This window comes from Microcaecilia unicolor, chromosome 3 (genome assembly GCF_901765095.1).
Source record: "Microcaecilia unicolor chromosome 3, aMicUni1.1, whole genome shotgun sequence".
In the NCBI taxonomy this organism is placed as follows: Eukaryota; Metazoa; Chordata; class Amphibia; order Gymnophiona; family Siphonopidae; genus Microcaecilia; species Microcaecilia unicolor.
In genome coordinates this window covers 146,461,528-146,481,435 of record NC_044033.1, presented here as the reverse complement: position 1 = coordinate 146,481,435, position 19,908 = coordinate 146,461,528, and the positions used below count along the sequence as shown (strand labels likewise).

Here is a 19,908-nt window from a genome sequence, read left to right as displayed (position 1 = left end):
AAATCCACTGCTTATTTCTAGGATAAGCAGCATAAAATGTATTATACTGTTCTGGGATCTTGCCAAGTACTTGAAACCTGGATTGGTCACCGTTGGAAACAGAATGCTGGACTTGATGGCCTTTCGGTCTGTCCCAGTACGACAAAGCTTAAGTTCTTAAGTTTTTGCATATTTGCAAAACTAAAAGAGCATTGAACAAGAGGATTATTGAACATATAAGCACTATTAAAAGAAAGGTTGCTGATAATCCATTGGTTCCACATGCTGTTTCCAATTAACACAAATTTGAAGATTTTAGATTTCTAGTTTTAAAGAGAGTTCAGAATGCATGGAGCGGAGGCAATGTGGATACATATATCTTGATCTTTTATGTGTTTTCCTGATCGTGAACATTTGATTAATTAAGTTTTTAATATATTATTTACTTTTTAAAAAATAGTTTGTATTTTTATGATTTGGCTGTTGATTTAATTCATGTTTAACAGTTGTTTATCTCTTCTGCTTTAATAAATTGTCTATAACTTCTACTTTCTAGTGTATTTTGGTCTGCTCTTTATCTGCACTTCTAGAGCATTTGCTGATCATTACCTCCTACTGTTCTGCGTAATTATTTAGTACATTGTTCAATAAAGATTTTTTTGTTAACTTGTCATGGCATTTTCCAGGAAGCACCAGGCTGCTGCCTAGGAAGTTATAAAACGCTGACACACCATATTTGGGGATCACCAGCGCCTCTGGGAGCACTCAAGTCACCACCAAGGTCCCTAGACCTCTTCAGCTTTGTCAGTGGCCAACTTCTGTGGAGAACACAGTTCAGCTTTAGACCTTATTGTGCCCAATGAAAATGTGTTCATAGAGCCCTGTCATTCAGTTTACAATTCAGACATTATGTAAAGTTCTGACAATACATTATACTATCTCGAGCGGAAATAAGAAATATTAAAATTTGCTTCTGGGAGCTCCTCAGCTAGATTGCCATTCCCACTGGTGCTCACCAGCACCTCTTGGAAAAGAGTTTTTTCAAGTACTTATACAGTCAGCACCTGAGGTACATCATATAAGGAGTTTTAAGTATCGATCTCCTAATGTTTAAAGAGTTTCTAGCTCATTTTTCCCCAATTACAGAGAGAGAAAAGCAATGTGTTTGAATACTTTATATTTTAATCATTTTAAAAATTAACATTTCTATAATTTTGAATGCAGAATTAACAATAAAAATATCTTTGCTTTAAATTTACTGAAGAGGTTATACCTAGCTCTTTCTCTACCTCATTAAATTGTCTTCCATACAATGGAAAAATAAATGCTTTTTCTTACAGTAATTTACTGAAAGAAGTGTATATGTATATCATGCACCTGCTGAAAAATATGGGCTGCTGGTTGGAAGTGATAATGTCAAGGAAGGCACTTAAAAACCTTCTGCCAGCCCAACAACTTTACCCTCTCCATCCTGATTAAAGCAGCAAGGGAACAATAGCTCCCCAGTACTCCTGCTGGAAGGGACTATGCCAGCTTCCTCCTGGCACTACATGCTGAATGAAGCAGAACTACAGCAGCTCAACAGCACTGCATGGAGGAGGGAGTACAGCTGCAGTTGATATACTTGCCTGAATAAAAACTGAATTGTCTATTCCACAGGTGTCCAACCTCGGCCATCACCAGGTCGGGTTTTCAGGCTTTCCACAATGAGTATGCATAAGATCCTATCTGCATACAATGGAGCCAGTGCATACAAACAGATCTCATGAATATTCATTGGGGAAATCCTGAAAATGCAACTGGATTGTGGCCCTTGAGGACCAAGGTTGAACACCTCTGGTCTTTCTACAATTTTGTGCACATTTTGTACTTAGCGTGCAAAATTGTGTGTGTAGGTTATGGAATAGTGCCAGTTATGCTCGTTAGTTAACTGACAAATTAGGCGCTAACTGGCGTTAGCAACCAATAATTACCAATAATTGGAGATAACTGAAGTTCATGGGTGCAGATTGACAATAATTTGCAGTTATGTTTAAAAACAGTTATGCACGCTGCACTTAACTGCTATTCTAGAAATTTAGTGCACAAATGCTGTAGTGCATAAAAGCTATAGCATGTAACTAAAGAGGCCATGCACACAGGGGGCATGGGTGGGTCAGGGGTGTGCCTAGCACTTAGGGGGTCTTTTACAAAGGCACACTAGCGCTTTTAGCACACACTAAAATTTCACTGTGCTCAATGCTAAGATGCCCATAGGAATATAATGGGCGTCTTACCATTTAGCGCATGCTAATTTTTAAAGTGCACTAAAAACTGTAGTGCACCTTTGTAAAAGAGGCCTAAGATTTTAGAATACTGTTAGTTACATGTACAACTGCAATATTTAGTCATGGTCATTTACACTAGCTACTGACATGGCACAAGCAGCCTTGCCTAAATGTGGGCGCTTAAATGCCAACTTATGCTAGTATTCTATAATTGCTGATACAGAATTTGCACTTAGCTCGCAGTATCCTAGAGTCTAAATTTCAATGGCCTTTTCTGAATTACCACGCTAAAGGCATTGAGTGGAGGAGTAACCTAATGGTAAGCACAGTGGGCTGAGAACCTGGGGAGCTGGATTTAATTCCCACTGTGGCTCCTCGTGATCCTGGGCAAGTCACTTAACCTTCCATTGCTCCAGCTACAAAAACATATTTTGTGAGCCTACTAGGGAAAGTACCTGTATTTAATACATGTAAACTGCTTTGGCTGTGCACATATGTCCCCTCTCCCCCACCAATGCCTTTATCCCTTTACATTCTTTATGAAGAAAATGAAAAGGCATGTGGTAGGGCAAAAGTGAAAAAGGTGAGGAGGAAGTAGATGAAAATGGGGATCTTGATCAGAATACAACCACCCATCTCTTTGCTGAACCAGAGCAATCACTATCTGGTTCCTGTATTTACAAAAGTTTTGTAGTCCTTCTATATACACACATGCACAAAACACCCTTTGTCTTAGGGTGACTTTCACCGCTGGAATTGCACAGAGACGTTCTTTAATTCCACATGAAACAGAACAAAACCCCATATATAGACTAGTCATCCACTTCATACAAGAATGAAGACAGACTATCGTCGGCATCAGAGTCACTGCAGTAATTTATTCTGTTGCAGCTTGATCTCTTGCAGCCAGAACAAGCTCCCAAAGAGTTGAGAAACTATCTATTTCACTTGTCTTCAGTCCCAATTTTTGTATCTATAAAGTAAATAAAGAAAGAAAATAAACAAACAAACAAAAGCAAAATTCAAGTCAACCACTTTCTTGTTTGGAGTTTTTGTAAGCATATACAGATGCTAGTGCCGGTACCTGGTCAAAATAGCCCCGACAAAAAAGCTACAAACAAAAAAAGCTCTCGACATAATAGTCCCTGACATAACAGCCACTGTCAAAACTGCCTGCCCAAGGGAGGCGTACTGTTTGGGGAAGGGGACTTAAATAATGCAGGCATAGTCTGCCAGTGGGAAGATAACTGTTGAGATATGTTTTGCTATGTTATGGTTGAAACTGTGCCCAGGTGGGCTCTTTATTGTTGTGATTTACTACATTTCTCACTAAAAGCTTTAAATGGGGGGGGGGGGGGGGGGGGGGAACCGGCCTGCCCACAATATAACCCTTGACAAGTTAGCCACATGACAAAAGGGCCCGATTAGGATGCCCAGAATCTAGGACTGCATTTTTGTCCTAATAATCTTACCTTGCCAAACAGGATAAGGTTGGTAAGACTATGAAAATGATGACAATATTGTTTTTTTTTTTTTTTAATTAGCATTGATGGAAGAATAGTTTCTTTAAATAGCAGAACAGATCATGAATACCAGTTTGTAGCTATAGAATTTTGTTTATTTATATATGCTTTATGCAATTGAATGCTGGTAGGAGTCTTTATCAGTGAAGATTTCAGTTGTAGTTTATTATATTTTTTGTGATGTGCTATTTTTCTTAGGGGGCTTTTGTTAAGGGGGCTATTTTGCAGGAGGGGCCATTTTGTCAAGGGCTATTTTGTTAGGGTGTGAAATGTCAAGGGTTATTTTGTTACGGGGCTATTTTGTCAGGGCTATTATGACTGGGTGCCGCTAGTGCCAATTGTGCTTTGCAATGCAAACCATGCTCAGCTTCTGAGAAACAATTGGCACAGAGCATTGAGGTGCAGCAGCATGGTTGTTTCATCCCTGGAAACCCCAACTTACCTGATCTCCCAAGTACTCAACATCCAAAGCCAGCTGTAACCGTATTTTGTAGTCATCGCTATTGCCTCCATTTGTCCCAACGCTGTTGGAAGGGACTGTTTTACGTTCACGGGCTTGTTTCAGCCGCTTTAGGCTTTCCTCCATTTTCTTCACAGAACTCAGTACATCAGATACGGTTTCATAGTACCTGAGTCACAAATGAAATGAGGAGGTTTATTTTGTAGCATATTCGCAAAATTCCCTGTTCTTCTGTCCTAACATACCTTTGTCTAATATCAAAGCTGTCAGGTTTTAACATTCTCAAAACATTCAAGTACTCATAACGTAGAAAAATGAGATTTAATTGTCTTACCAAAGTCTCTCGGATAGGCTGTATATTTAACTACAACTGGAAAAAAATGTGTCGACTTATGATTCACCGATTATGCAACAAAGGACTCATGAGGGTTTAAAATGTACGTTAACGCTTGTCTCACCATTGTTCCTGGATATCCCTCTGTGTAAACTTCTGACAATTCCTGAGCTTTTAATTTATACTTGCCATAAGAAACTTTCTAATCACCCTTCTGTGAATGTTTCACTCAATTTTGAATCTTCTCTTGCAAGATTGAATGTAACTTGTTTAAATTTATCTGATTTGGCCACTTATTTGTTACATGGGTTTCTCCTTTTAGAGTTTATTTCAATCGCAGGCATAGATAGGTTAGTTTGGGTCCTTCCTTTTCAAACTGTTGTACCCTTCATCGATGGACATCGATTGGACACCCTGCGGATATTATCTGTATAGGTGAGGATTTCACAATCACAAGAGGGAATGAATTGATTTGCACATCTCTGACTACGGACAAAGTGCGTTATGACCCATGAACTGCCATAGCTAAATCAGTCTCAAACTTTAAAATGCCCGAGCTGCATCTTTCTGTATTCTCTGCCAAGGAAAGGTACACTTCCTATGTACATCACAGGGCGGTACACAATTAAATTACACACAGTTTTATCAGTAAGAGAAAAGGAACGTGAAAAATATAATAGGAAAGGACACATTCATTAAAAAAAAAAAAAAAGAGAAGTACATTATGAGATGCATACATCAGAAACAGACAGGGGAGGGTCAGGTGATTCTCTGCTGGTTGGTAAAACCTCTCCAAATGCTTGGTGGAAAAGATATGTCTTAAGGGCAGAGCAGAATTTAAGGTAGGATGGTTCGAACTGCAAGTTGGAAGGTTAAAGCGTTCCACAGGGAGGGGAACCAGACAGAAGGAATTTTCTAGATCTCGTCAAAGAAAACTGCTCTAGGTGAGGGAATATGGAGACGTTGATAGTTCAGGGAATGAGAACCTCGGAGGGGCGTAAGGGGCAACTACGATCCATAGATTTAGAAAATACTGTTGTTACAAACTTATTTATAACAAAAGAGAGGGAACGAAGTACAAACTAAAGTCCAAACAGAAAAACAGCACCACGGGCCTTTAAAAATGGAACACAGTTCTTTATAAATGAGCCTTGACAAAAAGACCCGACACGGGCCGTGTTTCGGTGACGGGCCGTTTGGATACAGAAAGTGAAAGTGCCTTGGTGCTTTGTAGCTTTTACTATATGAGAAGTGGGGACCCCTGACGCAGGTGCTAGTCACCGAAACATGGCCCGTGTCGGGTCTTTTTGTCAAGGCTCATTCATTAAAGAACTGTGTTCCATTTTTTAAAGGCCCGTGGTGCTGATTTTTCTGTCACAACTTATTTGCAATCATTTGTATTTGAACATCTAAAAATTTGATCGCTGCTCTATCATACTGTATTTCAAATTTAATAGTGGACTGGAAATCATTCAAACAACACAAGAACTTTTGTAGAGTCTCCTCCATATCCATCCACAAACAAAACATATCATCAATAAAAGAAATCCAACATTTAATATGAACAAAAAAACAGGATGGATATACCCACTTATTTTTCAAAAGCTGCAATAAACACATAGCCAACGTGGGGGCAAATGAAAAGCCCATTGCCACCACAGATACTGCTGATATAAATTCTATCAAAAATGAAGTAATTTTTACTCATAACTATTTCACTTAGATTGACTAAGAAGTCTGTGGGGATCTGGTGAAGGCGCAGTTGACAGTCCAGAGAATCATTATAGCACTTCCAAAACCCTGTGGAATGCTTCTATTTAAGGAACAGACATCAAAAGTCACTAACAAGGCAAACAGAACAAATATTCTTTAACCGTAACATCTGAAGAAAATAAGTTGTATCTTAACATAAGATTTGACTGATAGAACTGAAGGTACTTAAATTGCATGATCTTTCAACAAAGAGTCTCTGGCAAACACTATGGATTGGCCAGGAGGATTTTGCGCATTCTTATGAATTTTAGCCTCAAACTGCATAATTCAGAAATTCAAACTCTTTCTTAGTCAGAAATCCTGCAGACGACCCTTCTTTGGTCAAAGCACCTATTAGTTGGGACATATAGAGGCATATTTTCAAGCACTTTGGGAGGCTAAGTTCCATAGGTTTCTATGGAACTTTGGGAGGCTAAGTGCTTTGAAAATGAGCCTCATGATCTGACAGATCTACTCATAGTTTGATACAGTTATCCACCTTAGAGAGTTGAAATAGAGCTTCTGTCCAATAATCTTTTCTATCCCAGATGACAATTTAGAGCCACCATCATCTGCGCAGAATATCATAATCAAATCATCTGTACTTTTAGTTGCTAGTCTTTCTGCCTTACATGATTAAATTTATAAAAATTAGGGCATCTTTCTATTGTTTCAACTTCTTTCAAAACCAATGATTTAAATGTCTGAAGAACTGAATCCAATGGACCCGAAGGCATCCAAACTGATCGATGACTAACCAAAGAGCAATCAGTGCTGGTAACTCCATAGTTAAGAAAAAAAGAACCTTGCACTGCTCAAAATTTATGTGACCCATACTTTCAAGAAGTTACCAGTGCTGGTACTTTTTAGATGTGGCAGCAATAAGAAGGACACGAGAAGACTTAAGTACTAAACTGGTGGTCTGGTGGTTCTGTGGTTGACTCCTGGGTTCAATTTCTGCTATCCAGGTTGGTTAGAGATACTGTACAGCAAAGGTGTCATAGTAATATAGTAGATGACAGCAGATAAAGACCTGTATTGTCCATCCAGTCTGCCCAATAAGATAAACTCATTGTATATGGTATGAAATGATACATCATATGTATACCTGATCTTGATTTATCCTTGTCTGTTTTAGTGCATAAACTGTACAAGTATGCACGGCACTGGCCTTGTTCTAAAATTTCTGAAGTTGTCAAAGTTCCTGAAGAGCTCCACTCCAGCCCATCCAAATCTATTCAGCCTTGATCAGGGCACAGACCATAGAAGTCTGCCCAACACCGGCTTTCCCACTTAATCTTCACTAAGCTACTTTGGATCCGATTCTTCTAAACAGGATTCTTTAGAGCTGGACATTGTCACTAACTCAGTCTATTCTTCAGGATTTACGCAATGAATGTACATAAGATATAATTGCATATAATGGAGGAAGTATGGGCAAGTAATCTTATAGTCACTATGAATATCCTGGAAAACCAGACTGGTTTGTGGCTGATACAATCAATAAATGCCTTATTTGTAGACTGACCATTAGCAGAGAATCGCAACATACTGCTAGTTGTCAGACTCTGCACTTTGGATAATAGTGGTGCAAGAGGAAGACACAAGTGGGTATCGCCCCTGCTTGGCCATAGTTTGAGGTATGTGGGGCAAGTCTGGTGGAGTTCAGGGAGGGGAGGGGGTGCCCTCATCTTCCAGTGATTTTTTTTTTTTTATGTTGGGGTTTTGGGTTGCTAGACTACTATGGATGTTGGGTGGAGGGAAGAGGGTCAGCTACCCTGTCCAGGGGGTGGGGTGGGGCAGAGGATCTGCTACCTTGTCCCAGGGAGGAGGGGTCAGCTACATTATCAAGTGGGGAGGGGTCAGCTACCTTCAGGTAGGAGCTGGGCAACTGCAGACCTGAAACTTTTTTTTTTTTAATGTCACCCTTCCTGTCAGTATGTGAGCCAATCACCGCTCACGCACTGACAGGAAGGGTGACATTTTACAATGAGCTGTGGATTACTGCCACAATTTTAAAGCAGCAGTAACTTGAAGGCTCACTGCATTTAAGTGCTGTAATGCTCACAGCAGTTCCACAGAAATAAAGACAAAAAAAGAAAATGATGAGTACACATTAAAGAAGATATAAAAAATCCATTCCTAAGCTGATAAATAAAAAGACAGGAACTGCTCTTCACATATTGTACATTCTCACTTACCTTCCTAGTGCTCTCCGAGAGAGCTCCTTTCAGCCATCCATGTATGATAGACTGTTTCAGTATATCCTTGTACTCATTCTGAAGTTGATGTAAGGGTTTCAGGGCATTGTCAACATATGGTAATGCTTTAGTTGGCACCTCCTGGTTAATGAAACAAATGAAGAGACCGTCAGCTTTCACTAGAAACCACACCAGCTTATGTTTATTTACAATACTTGATAAACCTGCCAAATTTTGGACTAGCCAAGCCTAACCATTGTACAAGGACCATAAGATTTATAACAGAAGAAAGGAACTCCAGTAAAAGCTAGAAAGATACTCAGGTCATACAGAGAGCAAAACTTAACTCCAGTAAAAGGCCTGTAAAAGCAACTTAGACATAATAGATAAAGGACCTGCGACTGCTCCTATTATCCATCCATCAGCTTTCTTTAAGGAGAATGAACACCACCTAAAAATAAATGTGTTTTATGATCTGCTCTAAATTTTTTGTAGGATGTTTTGGAGCGAAGCCCTAAGAGCAGACTGTTCCAGAGTGGCTGTACTTCTGCAATACAACTGACAATGGAAAGAGGCAGATTTCCTAAGCACTGAACGTCTAAGACAATAGTGATGCTGCACAAACCATCCATAGACTAGCAGAAATATCAGTGAACACTAATAAGCTGCAATAGACTCTGAAGACTTTTAGCAGGTGTTCTCTATAAGACAGTATTTATTTATCAAAGTTTATTTTCAAACCTATATCCGGCATTATCCACTCTATCTAAGTGGGTTACAAAGAAAAACATACACAGAAAACATACAATACAAATATTCACATACAAGATACAAACATACTATACCAAATGACAGCACACTCCCTTATCTGTCAACTATATTAATTAGCTCTCAAAAAAAGCTTCCTGAAACAAATATGTTTTTAATTACTCAAAACAAAGGCAACCTTTTTCACCCAAATCTCCAATCCCTGAAACTCACGGCATGGCTCCTCCACAGAAAGTAACCAGCTATAATCCATTTTCTCCAGTTGTACTTCAGGTACTTCATGCGGTGCGTAAAGACTCTACCAAATGATTGTATGCATCTAAATGGAACCTTTTGTTTTGCGGTGCAACAAGAAATCGTATCAGCTAGATTTGTGTTTCATCTCTTGAATTCTTGACTATTTATGCATCTGTCAGATACAGGTTTATTTTATTCCTCAGTCAAGTGCATCTAGCAACGTTGTCAGTATTACATGATCTGGTGGATGACTTAACAATTATTCAACATCTAGTAACAAAGAGATGTATCAAAGGTTTACCACACTGCAGACCACAGATAAAACCTCCCTATAACTGTTTGGGATCTTAACCTGGTTTTGCATGTTCTTATGAATCCTCCCATTTGAACCTCTACAGACAGCTGATATTATTCATGGAAGACTTTGTTTTTGGTTGCAATTACTTCAGCACATAGGATAGGAGAGATTCAGGCTCTAGTACACCACTCTCCATACTTGCAGATACTTCATGACAAAGTGCTACTCCGAATGCACCAATGTTTCTACCAAAGGTGGTGTCACCTTTTCACATCAATCAACTACTGTGCTGTCTGTCTTTTACCCTCCTCCTATTTGGATCAGGAGATGTTATTGCATACACTTGACTGTGTTAGAGCTATCAGAATATATTTACAAAGAACAGACTTTGTTAATCGTCTTTCACAGCTTTTCCTCTGTTTGCGATCAATTCACCAACCAAAACCACTAACAAAATCTACTCTCTCTCTCTCTCAATGGATAGCTAACTGCGTTTCTTTCTATCAGCAGAATTCTCAGTCACAACCTACAGACATTCCTCATGTCACAACAACTACTACTACTACTTAACATTTCTAGAGCGCTACTAGGATTACACAGCGCTGTACAGTTTAACAAAAAAGGACAGTCCCTGCTCAAAGGAGCTTACAATCTAATGGGCAAAATGTCAAGTTGGGGCAGTCAAGATTTCCTGAATAAAGGTATGGTGGTTAGGTGCCAAAGGCGACATTGAAGAGGTGGGCTTTGAGCAAGGCTTTGAAGATGGGCAGGGAGGGGGCCTGGCGTATGGGCTCAGGGAGTTTATTCCAGGCATGGGGTGAGGCGAGGCAGAAAGGTCGGAGCCTGGAGTTGGCGGTGGTGGAGAAGGGTACTGAAAGGAACGATTTGTCGAGAGCGGAAGTTACGGGTAGGAATGTAAGGGGAGATGAGGGGAGAGAGGTAAGGAGGGGCTGCAGATCGAGTGCATTTGTAGGTTAATAGGAGAAGCTTAAACTGTATGCGGTACCTAATTGGAAGCCAGTGAAGTGACTTGAGGAGAGGGGTGATACAACTGTATCGGTCCAGGCGGAAGATAAGACGTGCAGCAGAGTTCTGAACGCACTGAAGGGGGGATAGATGGCAAAGTGGGAGGCCAGTGAGGAGTAGGTTGCAGTAGTCACGGCGAGAGGTAATGAGAGAGTGGATGAGAGTTCGGGTGGTGTGCTCAGAGAGGAAAGGGTGAATTTTGCTGATGTTATAAAGCATCAAAGAAAGTATCCAATGTGGGTATGACCCCATCCTCCTTCTCAGTAAAGACTGAGACAAAGACACTGTTTAATGTTTCTGCCATTTCCTTATAGCATTTAAGTACTCTTTTTACCCCCCTTGGTCATCCAGCAGTCCAACTGTCTCCCTCATGGGCTTTTCACTTTTGATGGATTTGAAACCGTTTTTAGCATTAGTTTAGTTCTCTATAGCAACTTTTCTTTTCAAAGCCTCTCCTGGCCTGCTTTACTACTTTATTTAAATCTAAAAAAAATGCTTTGTGCTCATTTCTGTTTTTTTCATTAGGGTCTGCTTTCGATTTTCTCAAATATGCATTTTTGGCTTTTACTGTCTTTTTTACCTCACTGTTAAACCACACTTACAATCCTCTGGCCTTAACTTTTCTTAATGGATGGAATATATTTATCTGGGCTTCCAAATGGTCCTTTTAAATAACGACCACATCTCTTGCAATTGTTTTAGCCCAAAAACTGCTCCTTTTTCTTTTTTCAATATTTATTAGAATTTCAAACATTTACACAAGCACTTGCTACAGAAACATGGGCATATAATACATAGGAAATGGTCTAAAAGACCAGCAAAAAAGGAAAAGAAATACTTTAAGCTCCAGTAGATCACAACTAAAGTAGGGGGCAGAAAGAAAAATCAGGAGGAGTAATAAGAGAAAAAGAAAAAATACTCCTTTTATATATTTTTTCTAATTTCCTCATTTTACCATATCCCTTTCTAAAACTAAGCACTATAGCAGTATTTTTTTATTTTTTAGAATCTTTGTTTCAGTGGTGACACATTTGATTGCATTGTGCCTAGCACAATTACTCTTTGCATCAGGTCTTTTGTACCATTAAGGACTGGATCTAAAGTACTTCCACCTGTAGTAATCTGGTACCTAGAAACTTTCCTAGTGAGTCAATCAATATTTGGCTAATAGAAGCTACCCATTATAATTGTGTTACCAAATGCACTAGCTTTCTGTTTCCATTTCACTATATCTCTTCATTCTGTCCAGGTGTACAATAGAATACCATCACTAGTATGCTCCTCACCATCGTACATGGAATATCTATACATGAAGGTTCCACACTGCATTTGTTTGCTGCAGAACTTTCATCTTGTTTTGACTATGCCTCAAGCAGGGTACATCAGCAAGCTTTTCCTACACATCATATCTGAGGTCTGATGCCCACAGTCATCAGTCTGTGGGCTTTGATACCCATTGCAAAAGTTCCCAACACAGTCTCACAATTAGCCTAGGTTGATCTGTTCTCCATGTGTTTTACACACTCCTTTCCATTGTCAACCAGTATCCTAAGGTCATCACATTCCTCTTGAAGAAGAAATTCTGAAAGACCGTCTAGCTAGTCCAGTGTTCTCCATATACCCCTGGATTTTATATAGTGCGCTTAGATTTAAGCGCCGAAATCAGCACGGATTCTATAACACCGCACGCAACTTAATTGGCCTAACAAGCTAATGAGCGCTGATAACAGCACTTAACAAGCAATAGTGAGCACTAATTGGCAATGATTAGAATTTAGGCGCACAACTTGCTAAGCGTATTCTGTAGTGATGTGCGCCAAACTTCTAACACGTCAGAGGTAAAAAGGGGTGTGGTTATAGGTGGGGAAATAGGCGTTTTGTGGGCGTTCCAAAATTTAGGCGTAGTTATAGAATATGGCCCAGTGCGCCTAAATCTACGGCGCTCAGATTTACACCAGGTTTTTGTTGGCATAGATGAGTGCAAATATTAGTGTTGAAATATCAACTAAGTGTATTCTATAATCAGCGCCTAGGCACTGATTATAGAATACGCTTAGCTGGCACTGATTTCAGTGCCTATTTTTTAGGCGCCATATATAGAATGTCCTCCATAATGACTCATGAAGAGCTGGTAAGAAGCTATGTGGGAGGTAAGCCACAGAATCCTGACAAACATTCTTCTCAGATCAGTGGCGTTCCTAGGGGGAGCTGGCACCCGGGGCGGATCGCCGATGCGCCCCGCCCCCCGGGTGCAGCGCAACCCCCAATGCAGCGCGGACCCCCCCACGGCGAAAGGACACCCCCGTGAAGGAACCCCCCCACCGGGTGCACGCCGTTGTTCCATGCTTCTTCTTTGCCCCATAACAGGAAGTAACCTGTTCCGGGGCAGAGAACAAGCATGGAACGGAGGACAGGCGCGCGCGGCACCCCCCCCCCCCCCCCCCCCCCCAAGGGGCGTGCACCCGGCGGGGGGGGGGGGGGGGTCCTTCGCGGGGGTGTCCTTTCGCCGTGGGGGGGGTCCGCGCTGCATTGGGGGGGGGCGCTGCACCCGGGGGGCGGGGCGCATCGGCGATCCGCCCCAGGTGCCAGCTCCCCCCAGGAACGCCACTGATCTGAGAAGAATGTTTAATAGTCAAATAAGAAAAAAAAATGCATATTTCTTGAAAGGAATTGATGTTGGTAGTAATGATGCGTCACTGGTGCAAGGCAGAGAACAAAGTCTTGAATGGAAAAGCAGAAGATCCAACAATGGTAAACAATCACTGCCAATGCCTCTTGAAATTAGAGATAGTAACCTGCACAAACCTTATTGGTTCTTCTGTAAAGTCTGGGGACATCCAAGGAGCTTTTCAGGCAGCTGAAGCAGGAGGCACTCAGATCCTGTATTATTCTGTTACTAATGGTGGGCATGCAGCCTGCTAAAGAGGCCTGTGAATCTTCTAAAGCATCTAGCAAAGCAAAAGTTGTAACATTTTCATCAGTGACAGTAACCTGATTGAGAAACTATGCCATAAAATGATCAAAGAATATGAGTGTTCAATACCTTCATCAAAATTGCTTCAAAAAGGTACATTTGCATCGATAATAAAAATACAAGGCAGCCAAGTCCCTATGTTGGCAGAACATTAATGTAAACAGATTGGTGGAAGCAGTGTTCTCTAGCTGTCCAGGATTTGAATAACCTTTTTGAAACTGATTTTTGGTCAAATGATCAGAGACTATTAACTTAGCCTTTTTTTTCCTCACACCTGTGTTCTCAACAGCACTACAAAAATGCAGTCTTAAACAGTAATGGCACATGATGCCTAACCAAGGCAGACTCAGACCTCTCTCCACTTGTTCTTGTTCTGTGCTGCAAACAGTGTTAAGTACATCAGTAATTAACAGCACACTTGTTTTCATCTACATTTCTTTCATACACTTTTATCCTGATGCAATATGGGGGAGGCTAGCATACAATTCAATTCCCCCAGATAGCTTTCACCCCTTCCTCACCACTGCAGCTCTCTAGTATAAACTTAACAAACAAAAATGTTTTCCTTTGAGTAATTCAGTCAGGAAACATGTTCCCCTACTGTCTCATATCCCTATTTGAGAGCTTCCCAATAAAAAGAAAACATTAATGCTTTCCAAAAGGTCTTTTCAAAGTAATAAGGCTGATAAGTTTGATTACTTGTATAAACAGAACACAGTTCAATAAGCAAGTGGTAGTGATACCTTCTTACTGAACTAATTTAATAGACGATTTAACTTTCAAGAGCTGCACTCTCTTGATGAGGTCAAAGGAACACAAACTCGTATGTACACTCATTTTATAAACAGGAAGACAGTCTTAAGATTAACCATCTGTTCATTTCTATCAAAAGCTTCTGGTATTATTCATATTAAAATTGACAGTGCTTTTAAACAACTTTTATAAAAACACACCTGACAATGAAGACCAATTCTTAAAGCCTGTCATTTCTAGCTTTGGTTTGATGATTTGAAAAAGTTGAGCAAGCTGCAAAACAAAAGCATTTTTATAATTTTTTAAACCATCACATATAAATCTAGGTAACACACAAAGTGAAATTTATGCACACATGGATTGCTTCTGGTTTTATTGTTTTCCTTTGGTATGTTATCGTTTTAACAAGCAGGTGCCGTTAAGGAGAAAAAATTTCCCAAAGTATGGAAAAAGAAACCCTGGTGAAAAACTATGGAGCATAGAGAAGACTTTCTTATCACTTTTTTGACAACATTGTAATGGAGCCTATTGAGCCAGGTACCAATGCAATAAATGTGAACTAGTGCTGGGAAACAGCCCTTGCACCTTCCTTGAATTTAACTGTTCCTCTGTATTTAAGAATCCCTACTGAAAGGCATCCTCCTGGTTTTTCAGTTTTTTAAAGATCCTAAAGAAAGGCTGTAGAAAGCTGGAGGTGTCATGGTGCTTTGCCTCAAATGAAGTTAAAATGGACTGAAAATTAAACTTGATGCAGTACAAGAATGAGACTATCGACAGACAACTAAGCCCATTCTCAACAAAACAAGGATGAGAGCCCATCAGCATCTAATCTTCCAAACCAAGGGGCCCTTTTACTAAGCCGTGAAGGCATCTACACGCGTCTTACGCAGGTCAATTTTGACCTACCGCCTCGCTACCGTGTGGCCCGGGAGGTAATTTTATTTTTTTACGCACATCTACTAAGCTAACTGGGTGGTAATTGGCATTGTACGCACATAGACCATTACCGCCCAGTTAACACATGAGACCATACCACTAGGTCAAAGGGTGGCGGTAAGGTCTCAGGCCCAAAATGGACGTGCGCCAATTTTTATTTTGCCACACGTCCATTTTCGGCTCCAAAAAAGGCTTTTTTTGTAGGTGTGCTGAAAAATGGACCTCTGCAGTCCACACGTTTACACCAGTGCAGGCCACATTTTGGTGCACCTTAGTAAAAGGACCCCCGAGATTGGAAGCACCAGATCTGAATTTGCAGACGCAGAGGAGGAATATTCTGATATCAACAATACTTACCTTACCAGACATAATGGGTGTCCTGGTCTGAATTCCTCCTTACAAAATGTGCCAATTTTACTACTTTTTGTTTCACAGGTACTCTAAATCGCACTGTGTACTAGATCCCTGCCCTTCCTCTCTGCTGAGAACCCCTCCAGCCGAATTCATGCGAAACTTGTTTCTATGGATTCAACACCAACTTTCAATTGGTGAATTCATACCTTCGATGGGGGAAATCATTATTACGCCATTAATTAAAGATGTTAAAGAGTCCTGTCAATTAGCTTCCAACTATAGCCCAGTGGCCGACTCCACTACTCACAAAAATAATTGAGGGCCGTGTGTATCTTCAGCTAAATGAATACTTGTCCCAACATGATACTCTTCACTCTTCCCAATCTGGATTTAGAACCAATCGCAATATGAAAATAGTGCCGGTATCCATAGTGGACAAGGCCAGATTTATATTAAGCAAAAATGGCAAGGTGCTGTTATTACAATTCAATCTATCTTCTCCTTTCATCCAGTAGACCATAATATTTTACTTGTGAGCTAAACAATATGGGAATCGGAGATAAGGTGATGAACTGTTTCAAGGGCTTTCTGGTCTCCAGACCGTATAAAGTAAAACAAAAGGGGATCCTATCAGAGAGCTGGAGCAATCCTTGTGAGGGTCCTGTAGGAGTATTTACCTGTGATCTCACCTTTGCTGGTCTTGGCCTATACAAGACGAACCATTCTGTTATAACAATATGGATTTTACAGCCTGTGGCCTGCATGCATCTGTAACCATCAGAAACCAGTTTTGCTACAAAAGGAAAATTACTGCTGAGCATACCATGATTTCATCCAAGGACATATTATTTGTTGCAAACTAGCCCAGTTATCTCCAGGGAAGAATGGAGGAGAGAGACACCGATGGCTCCAGGAGTATGGGATCCAACGGGGAGGTTTGCATGCCATTGATAACAGTTTCTTTGCTATAACAAAGGCCTCTCTTCATGACCATGAAGCTGGCTGGACATTATTACACCGTTTGTGATTGGTCCATAGGTATCATCTGACCCTTGGATGCCAAAAGTTGGACTGAAGAGGGAGAAGCAGAAGACTTGCAGGAGGATAGAAGGCTCTGAGAGAGAGAGCAAGAGATTGATTTCCTAAACACCAGTGAACTGCATACCTTGTAACAAACTCACAAGGTTAGCTCAGCTACAGTATACGGCCTTATCTAAAGACTGTGCCATCTGCATCCAAAATACAAACCTTGGGCTTTATTCCTGGACTGAGAGATTCGCTGAGGCTTTAGCTTGAGTCTCAGAGGAGGAATCCGCTTCTATACCATTGGAAGTCTGCCACAGACTGCAGTGTGAGATAACAGGATTTACTACCTATTAGTTAGGGGATAACTAGTTCTTGGCTTTTGTCTGAGACAGATGAGTTTTATGTCATGACTTATGGTCTATGAATTTAGCTGCTGTGTATTTTGCATAAGACGTGTGGTGTAAGTTCTCATGATAATCATTAGGGTATCAGTATTGTGATTTGTTGTGTAATCACTCATTTAGTTAGTCCATTAGAATGATCATATATCATTATCTATATTTTGGTGATAATCTATTTTTATATCAAGTTATTTTGTATTTTGCTTTGCATTTTGCTTCAGAACTATTTATATATATATTTCTTTACCTAATAAATAATATATATTCTATCTGTGGCATTATTCCTTTTTCCAGCACAGCTAGCTAGCCATAGAGCCAAAGAGTTATGCTTCCCCTAGACACGAGTCCAGAATAATTGCTATTTAGTAGGGTTCTGTTAGCTAAGTACCTCAGGATATATATATTAGGAGTTGTCCTCCTGAATATACCCCTACAATCCCCTCTCCCCGACGGTATTCAACATATACCTACGTACGTTAGGGATGGAACTTTCCTGAGAGGGCTTCTCTATTTACAGTTATGCGGACATCTCAGTTATCATTCCTGGTTTCTCTTCTTTATTGCAAGTGTCAGGATTGGTAGAAAACTGTCTAAACTTTATAACCTCTTAGATAAGGAAGTACAAATTAAAACTGAACTCAGAATATAAAACAAATTTTTGCTCTTCAATTATAAACCAGACCCGATGCAAAGTCATATCAAGGCTAGGGATACCCAATTTCCACTGCAGGCAGCAAACAAATTACTGGGAGTTCAGTTAGATCAGATACTATCATTCAACCTGCATGTCTCAATGATGGTAAAAAGTTCCTTCTCACTGCTGAGAAAGCTACAGCGAATCAGAACATTTTTTCAGACAATTCAATTTTGGTTGCTTGTTCAGTCATCACTACTATTGATATTGGACTACTGCAATCTCCTATTACTTGGAGCTCCAAGAAACCAGTTACGAAAGCTGCAGTCTATCCAAAACACAGCAGTATGCTTAATTTTCACTTTGCATAAACATGATCATATCACTCATCTATATGTAGAACTACACTGGCTGCCAATAGAGGCAAGGATTACATTTAAACTGGCATGTACCCTGTTTAAAATCTTAACAGGGGAATATCCAAGCTACCTAATAATCTCACATGCTACACTACAATCTATCGAGATTAGTAAAAATCTTTAATCATGGGCACTCCAAAATCGGAACATGTAACACCTACATTGAGAGGTCTCCATTGGTTACCGGTTCAGTACCATATTCAGTATAAATTGCTGACTTTGGTTTATCAAGTGCTACAAGCAGTTGCATCCTAGTATTTGGCAGGGCTAGTATTACAGAACAGGTATCCTAGGTTTTGTTCGAATTTGCAGTAATTCAAGAAGCTTCTTAAAACTCATTTCTTTTTGACGGCTTTTTCATGTTAGGAGAGAATTTTCCAAAGTAGCAGGAATGGCAGGAATTAGTGTTGGTGGGAGTAGAAAATTTTAAAGAATGTGTTGTTTTTATGTTCTGTTTTTGTTTTACTGAATTATGTGTGTGACTTTTTTCTTTGTAAGCAGGGGTAAAAGTTTTTAAATAAATAAAAAATAAACTTCCCTCGTCTAGCCAGTAGTAAACTTCATTTAACAATACGACTAACATAGATTCTGCACCTGATCCTTTCCTAAAGCCAGCCAATCCAATATCCAAATGATCACCGTCTTCTAAATACTGGCATACCTAAGCTACCACCTCCTTCTGCAGCAATTTAGAAGTGTAAGAACAGAGAGAATGGACTATTAATATTTTAGGAGAAGAATCTTAAGGGCACCAAGCCAATATGGACAACATTTTCAGACACTTCTTTCTAGTGCTTGTGCCTAAAATAGAGGCACATATTTAACCTGTTGCACTTGTATTCTATAAAGGAAAATAGGTACAAACTTTTCTTTGTAGAATAAGTTCCAAGTAGATGCTCCTATATAGTATTACCCTCTACATGTTTAGAAACAATTTAAAACCTGGCTTTTTGAGCAACTGCTGAGTTAATTAAAAAAAAAAAAGGATAAAGAAAACAGTACTGAATCTTTTTGTTCAATGAAAAGGCAAACAGATCTACTACAAGTGCAACCCATTTGTGGAATATCCAGCTGACTACTTAAGGGGCCAGAAACCACTCACAGGGCTCTAGGATCCAGTCAAGCTTGTCTGACTAGATGTTTTCCTTTTCTGACAGATATGTAGTCCTTATTTTTTTCCTTTTAGGTATCATGTTTTATTAACATTTTAGTTAACAAATAACAGTAACAGTAACAAAGGCTGCAATGCCTCAGAGATTGAGTAAGTAAACATATTTTGGGAAGGAAAAGGTGGCACACAAGTGCTGCAGTCTGACCTGATCCTGAAGCTTGTCCACATCTGCCACAATATGCATCAGCTGGTTGGTTGATATAAAAGGCGAATGCTGGGTTTCCACAGATGAGACATTTCCCTGATCCTCGCTCATGCTTGGGTACATGGAAGAGGAGTCTCTGTTGCCAACTTGCAAAGATTTCTTGATGTCTTTTGTTGAGGTAGCTTTGAGTGAAAGCTAAGAAACAGAGATCTGAAATATAATCCTTATTTCTTGAGATAACAATTGGTTT

The 19,908-nt window shown here is 40.0% G+C and overlaps 1 protein-coding gene across 1 annotated transcript in view; it reads right to left on the bottom strand.

The window, feature by feature from the left end:
• Nucleotides 1-2,696: 2,696 nt before the first annotated feature.
• Nucleotides 2,697-19,908, bottom strand: part of COG2 (component of oligomeric golgi complex 2) — a 129,265-nt gene continuing 112,053 nt past the window's right edge. Inside the window, exons 13-18 of the mRNA XM_030196435.1 lie at nt 19,659-19,853; nt 14,773-14,845; nt 13,651-13,793; nt 8,518-8,657; nt 4,212-4,398; nt 2,697-3,219 (exon numbers count right to left, since the gene is read on the bottom strand). Coding sequence (XP_030052295.1) covers nt 3,124-3,219; nt 4,212-4,398; nt 8,518-8,657; nt 13,651-13,793; nt 14,773-14,845; nt 19,659-19,853 — 834 coding nt within the window. The 3' untranslated portion in view covers nt 2,697-3,123. The remainder of the gene's footprint in view (nt 3,220-4,211; nt 4,399-8,517; nt 8,658-13,650; nt 13,794-14,772; nt 14,846-19,658; nt 19,854-19,908) is intronic.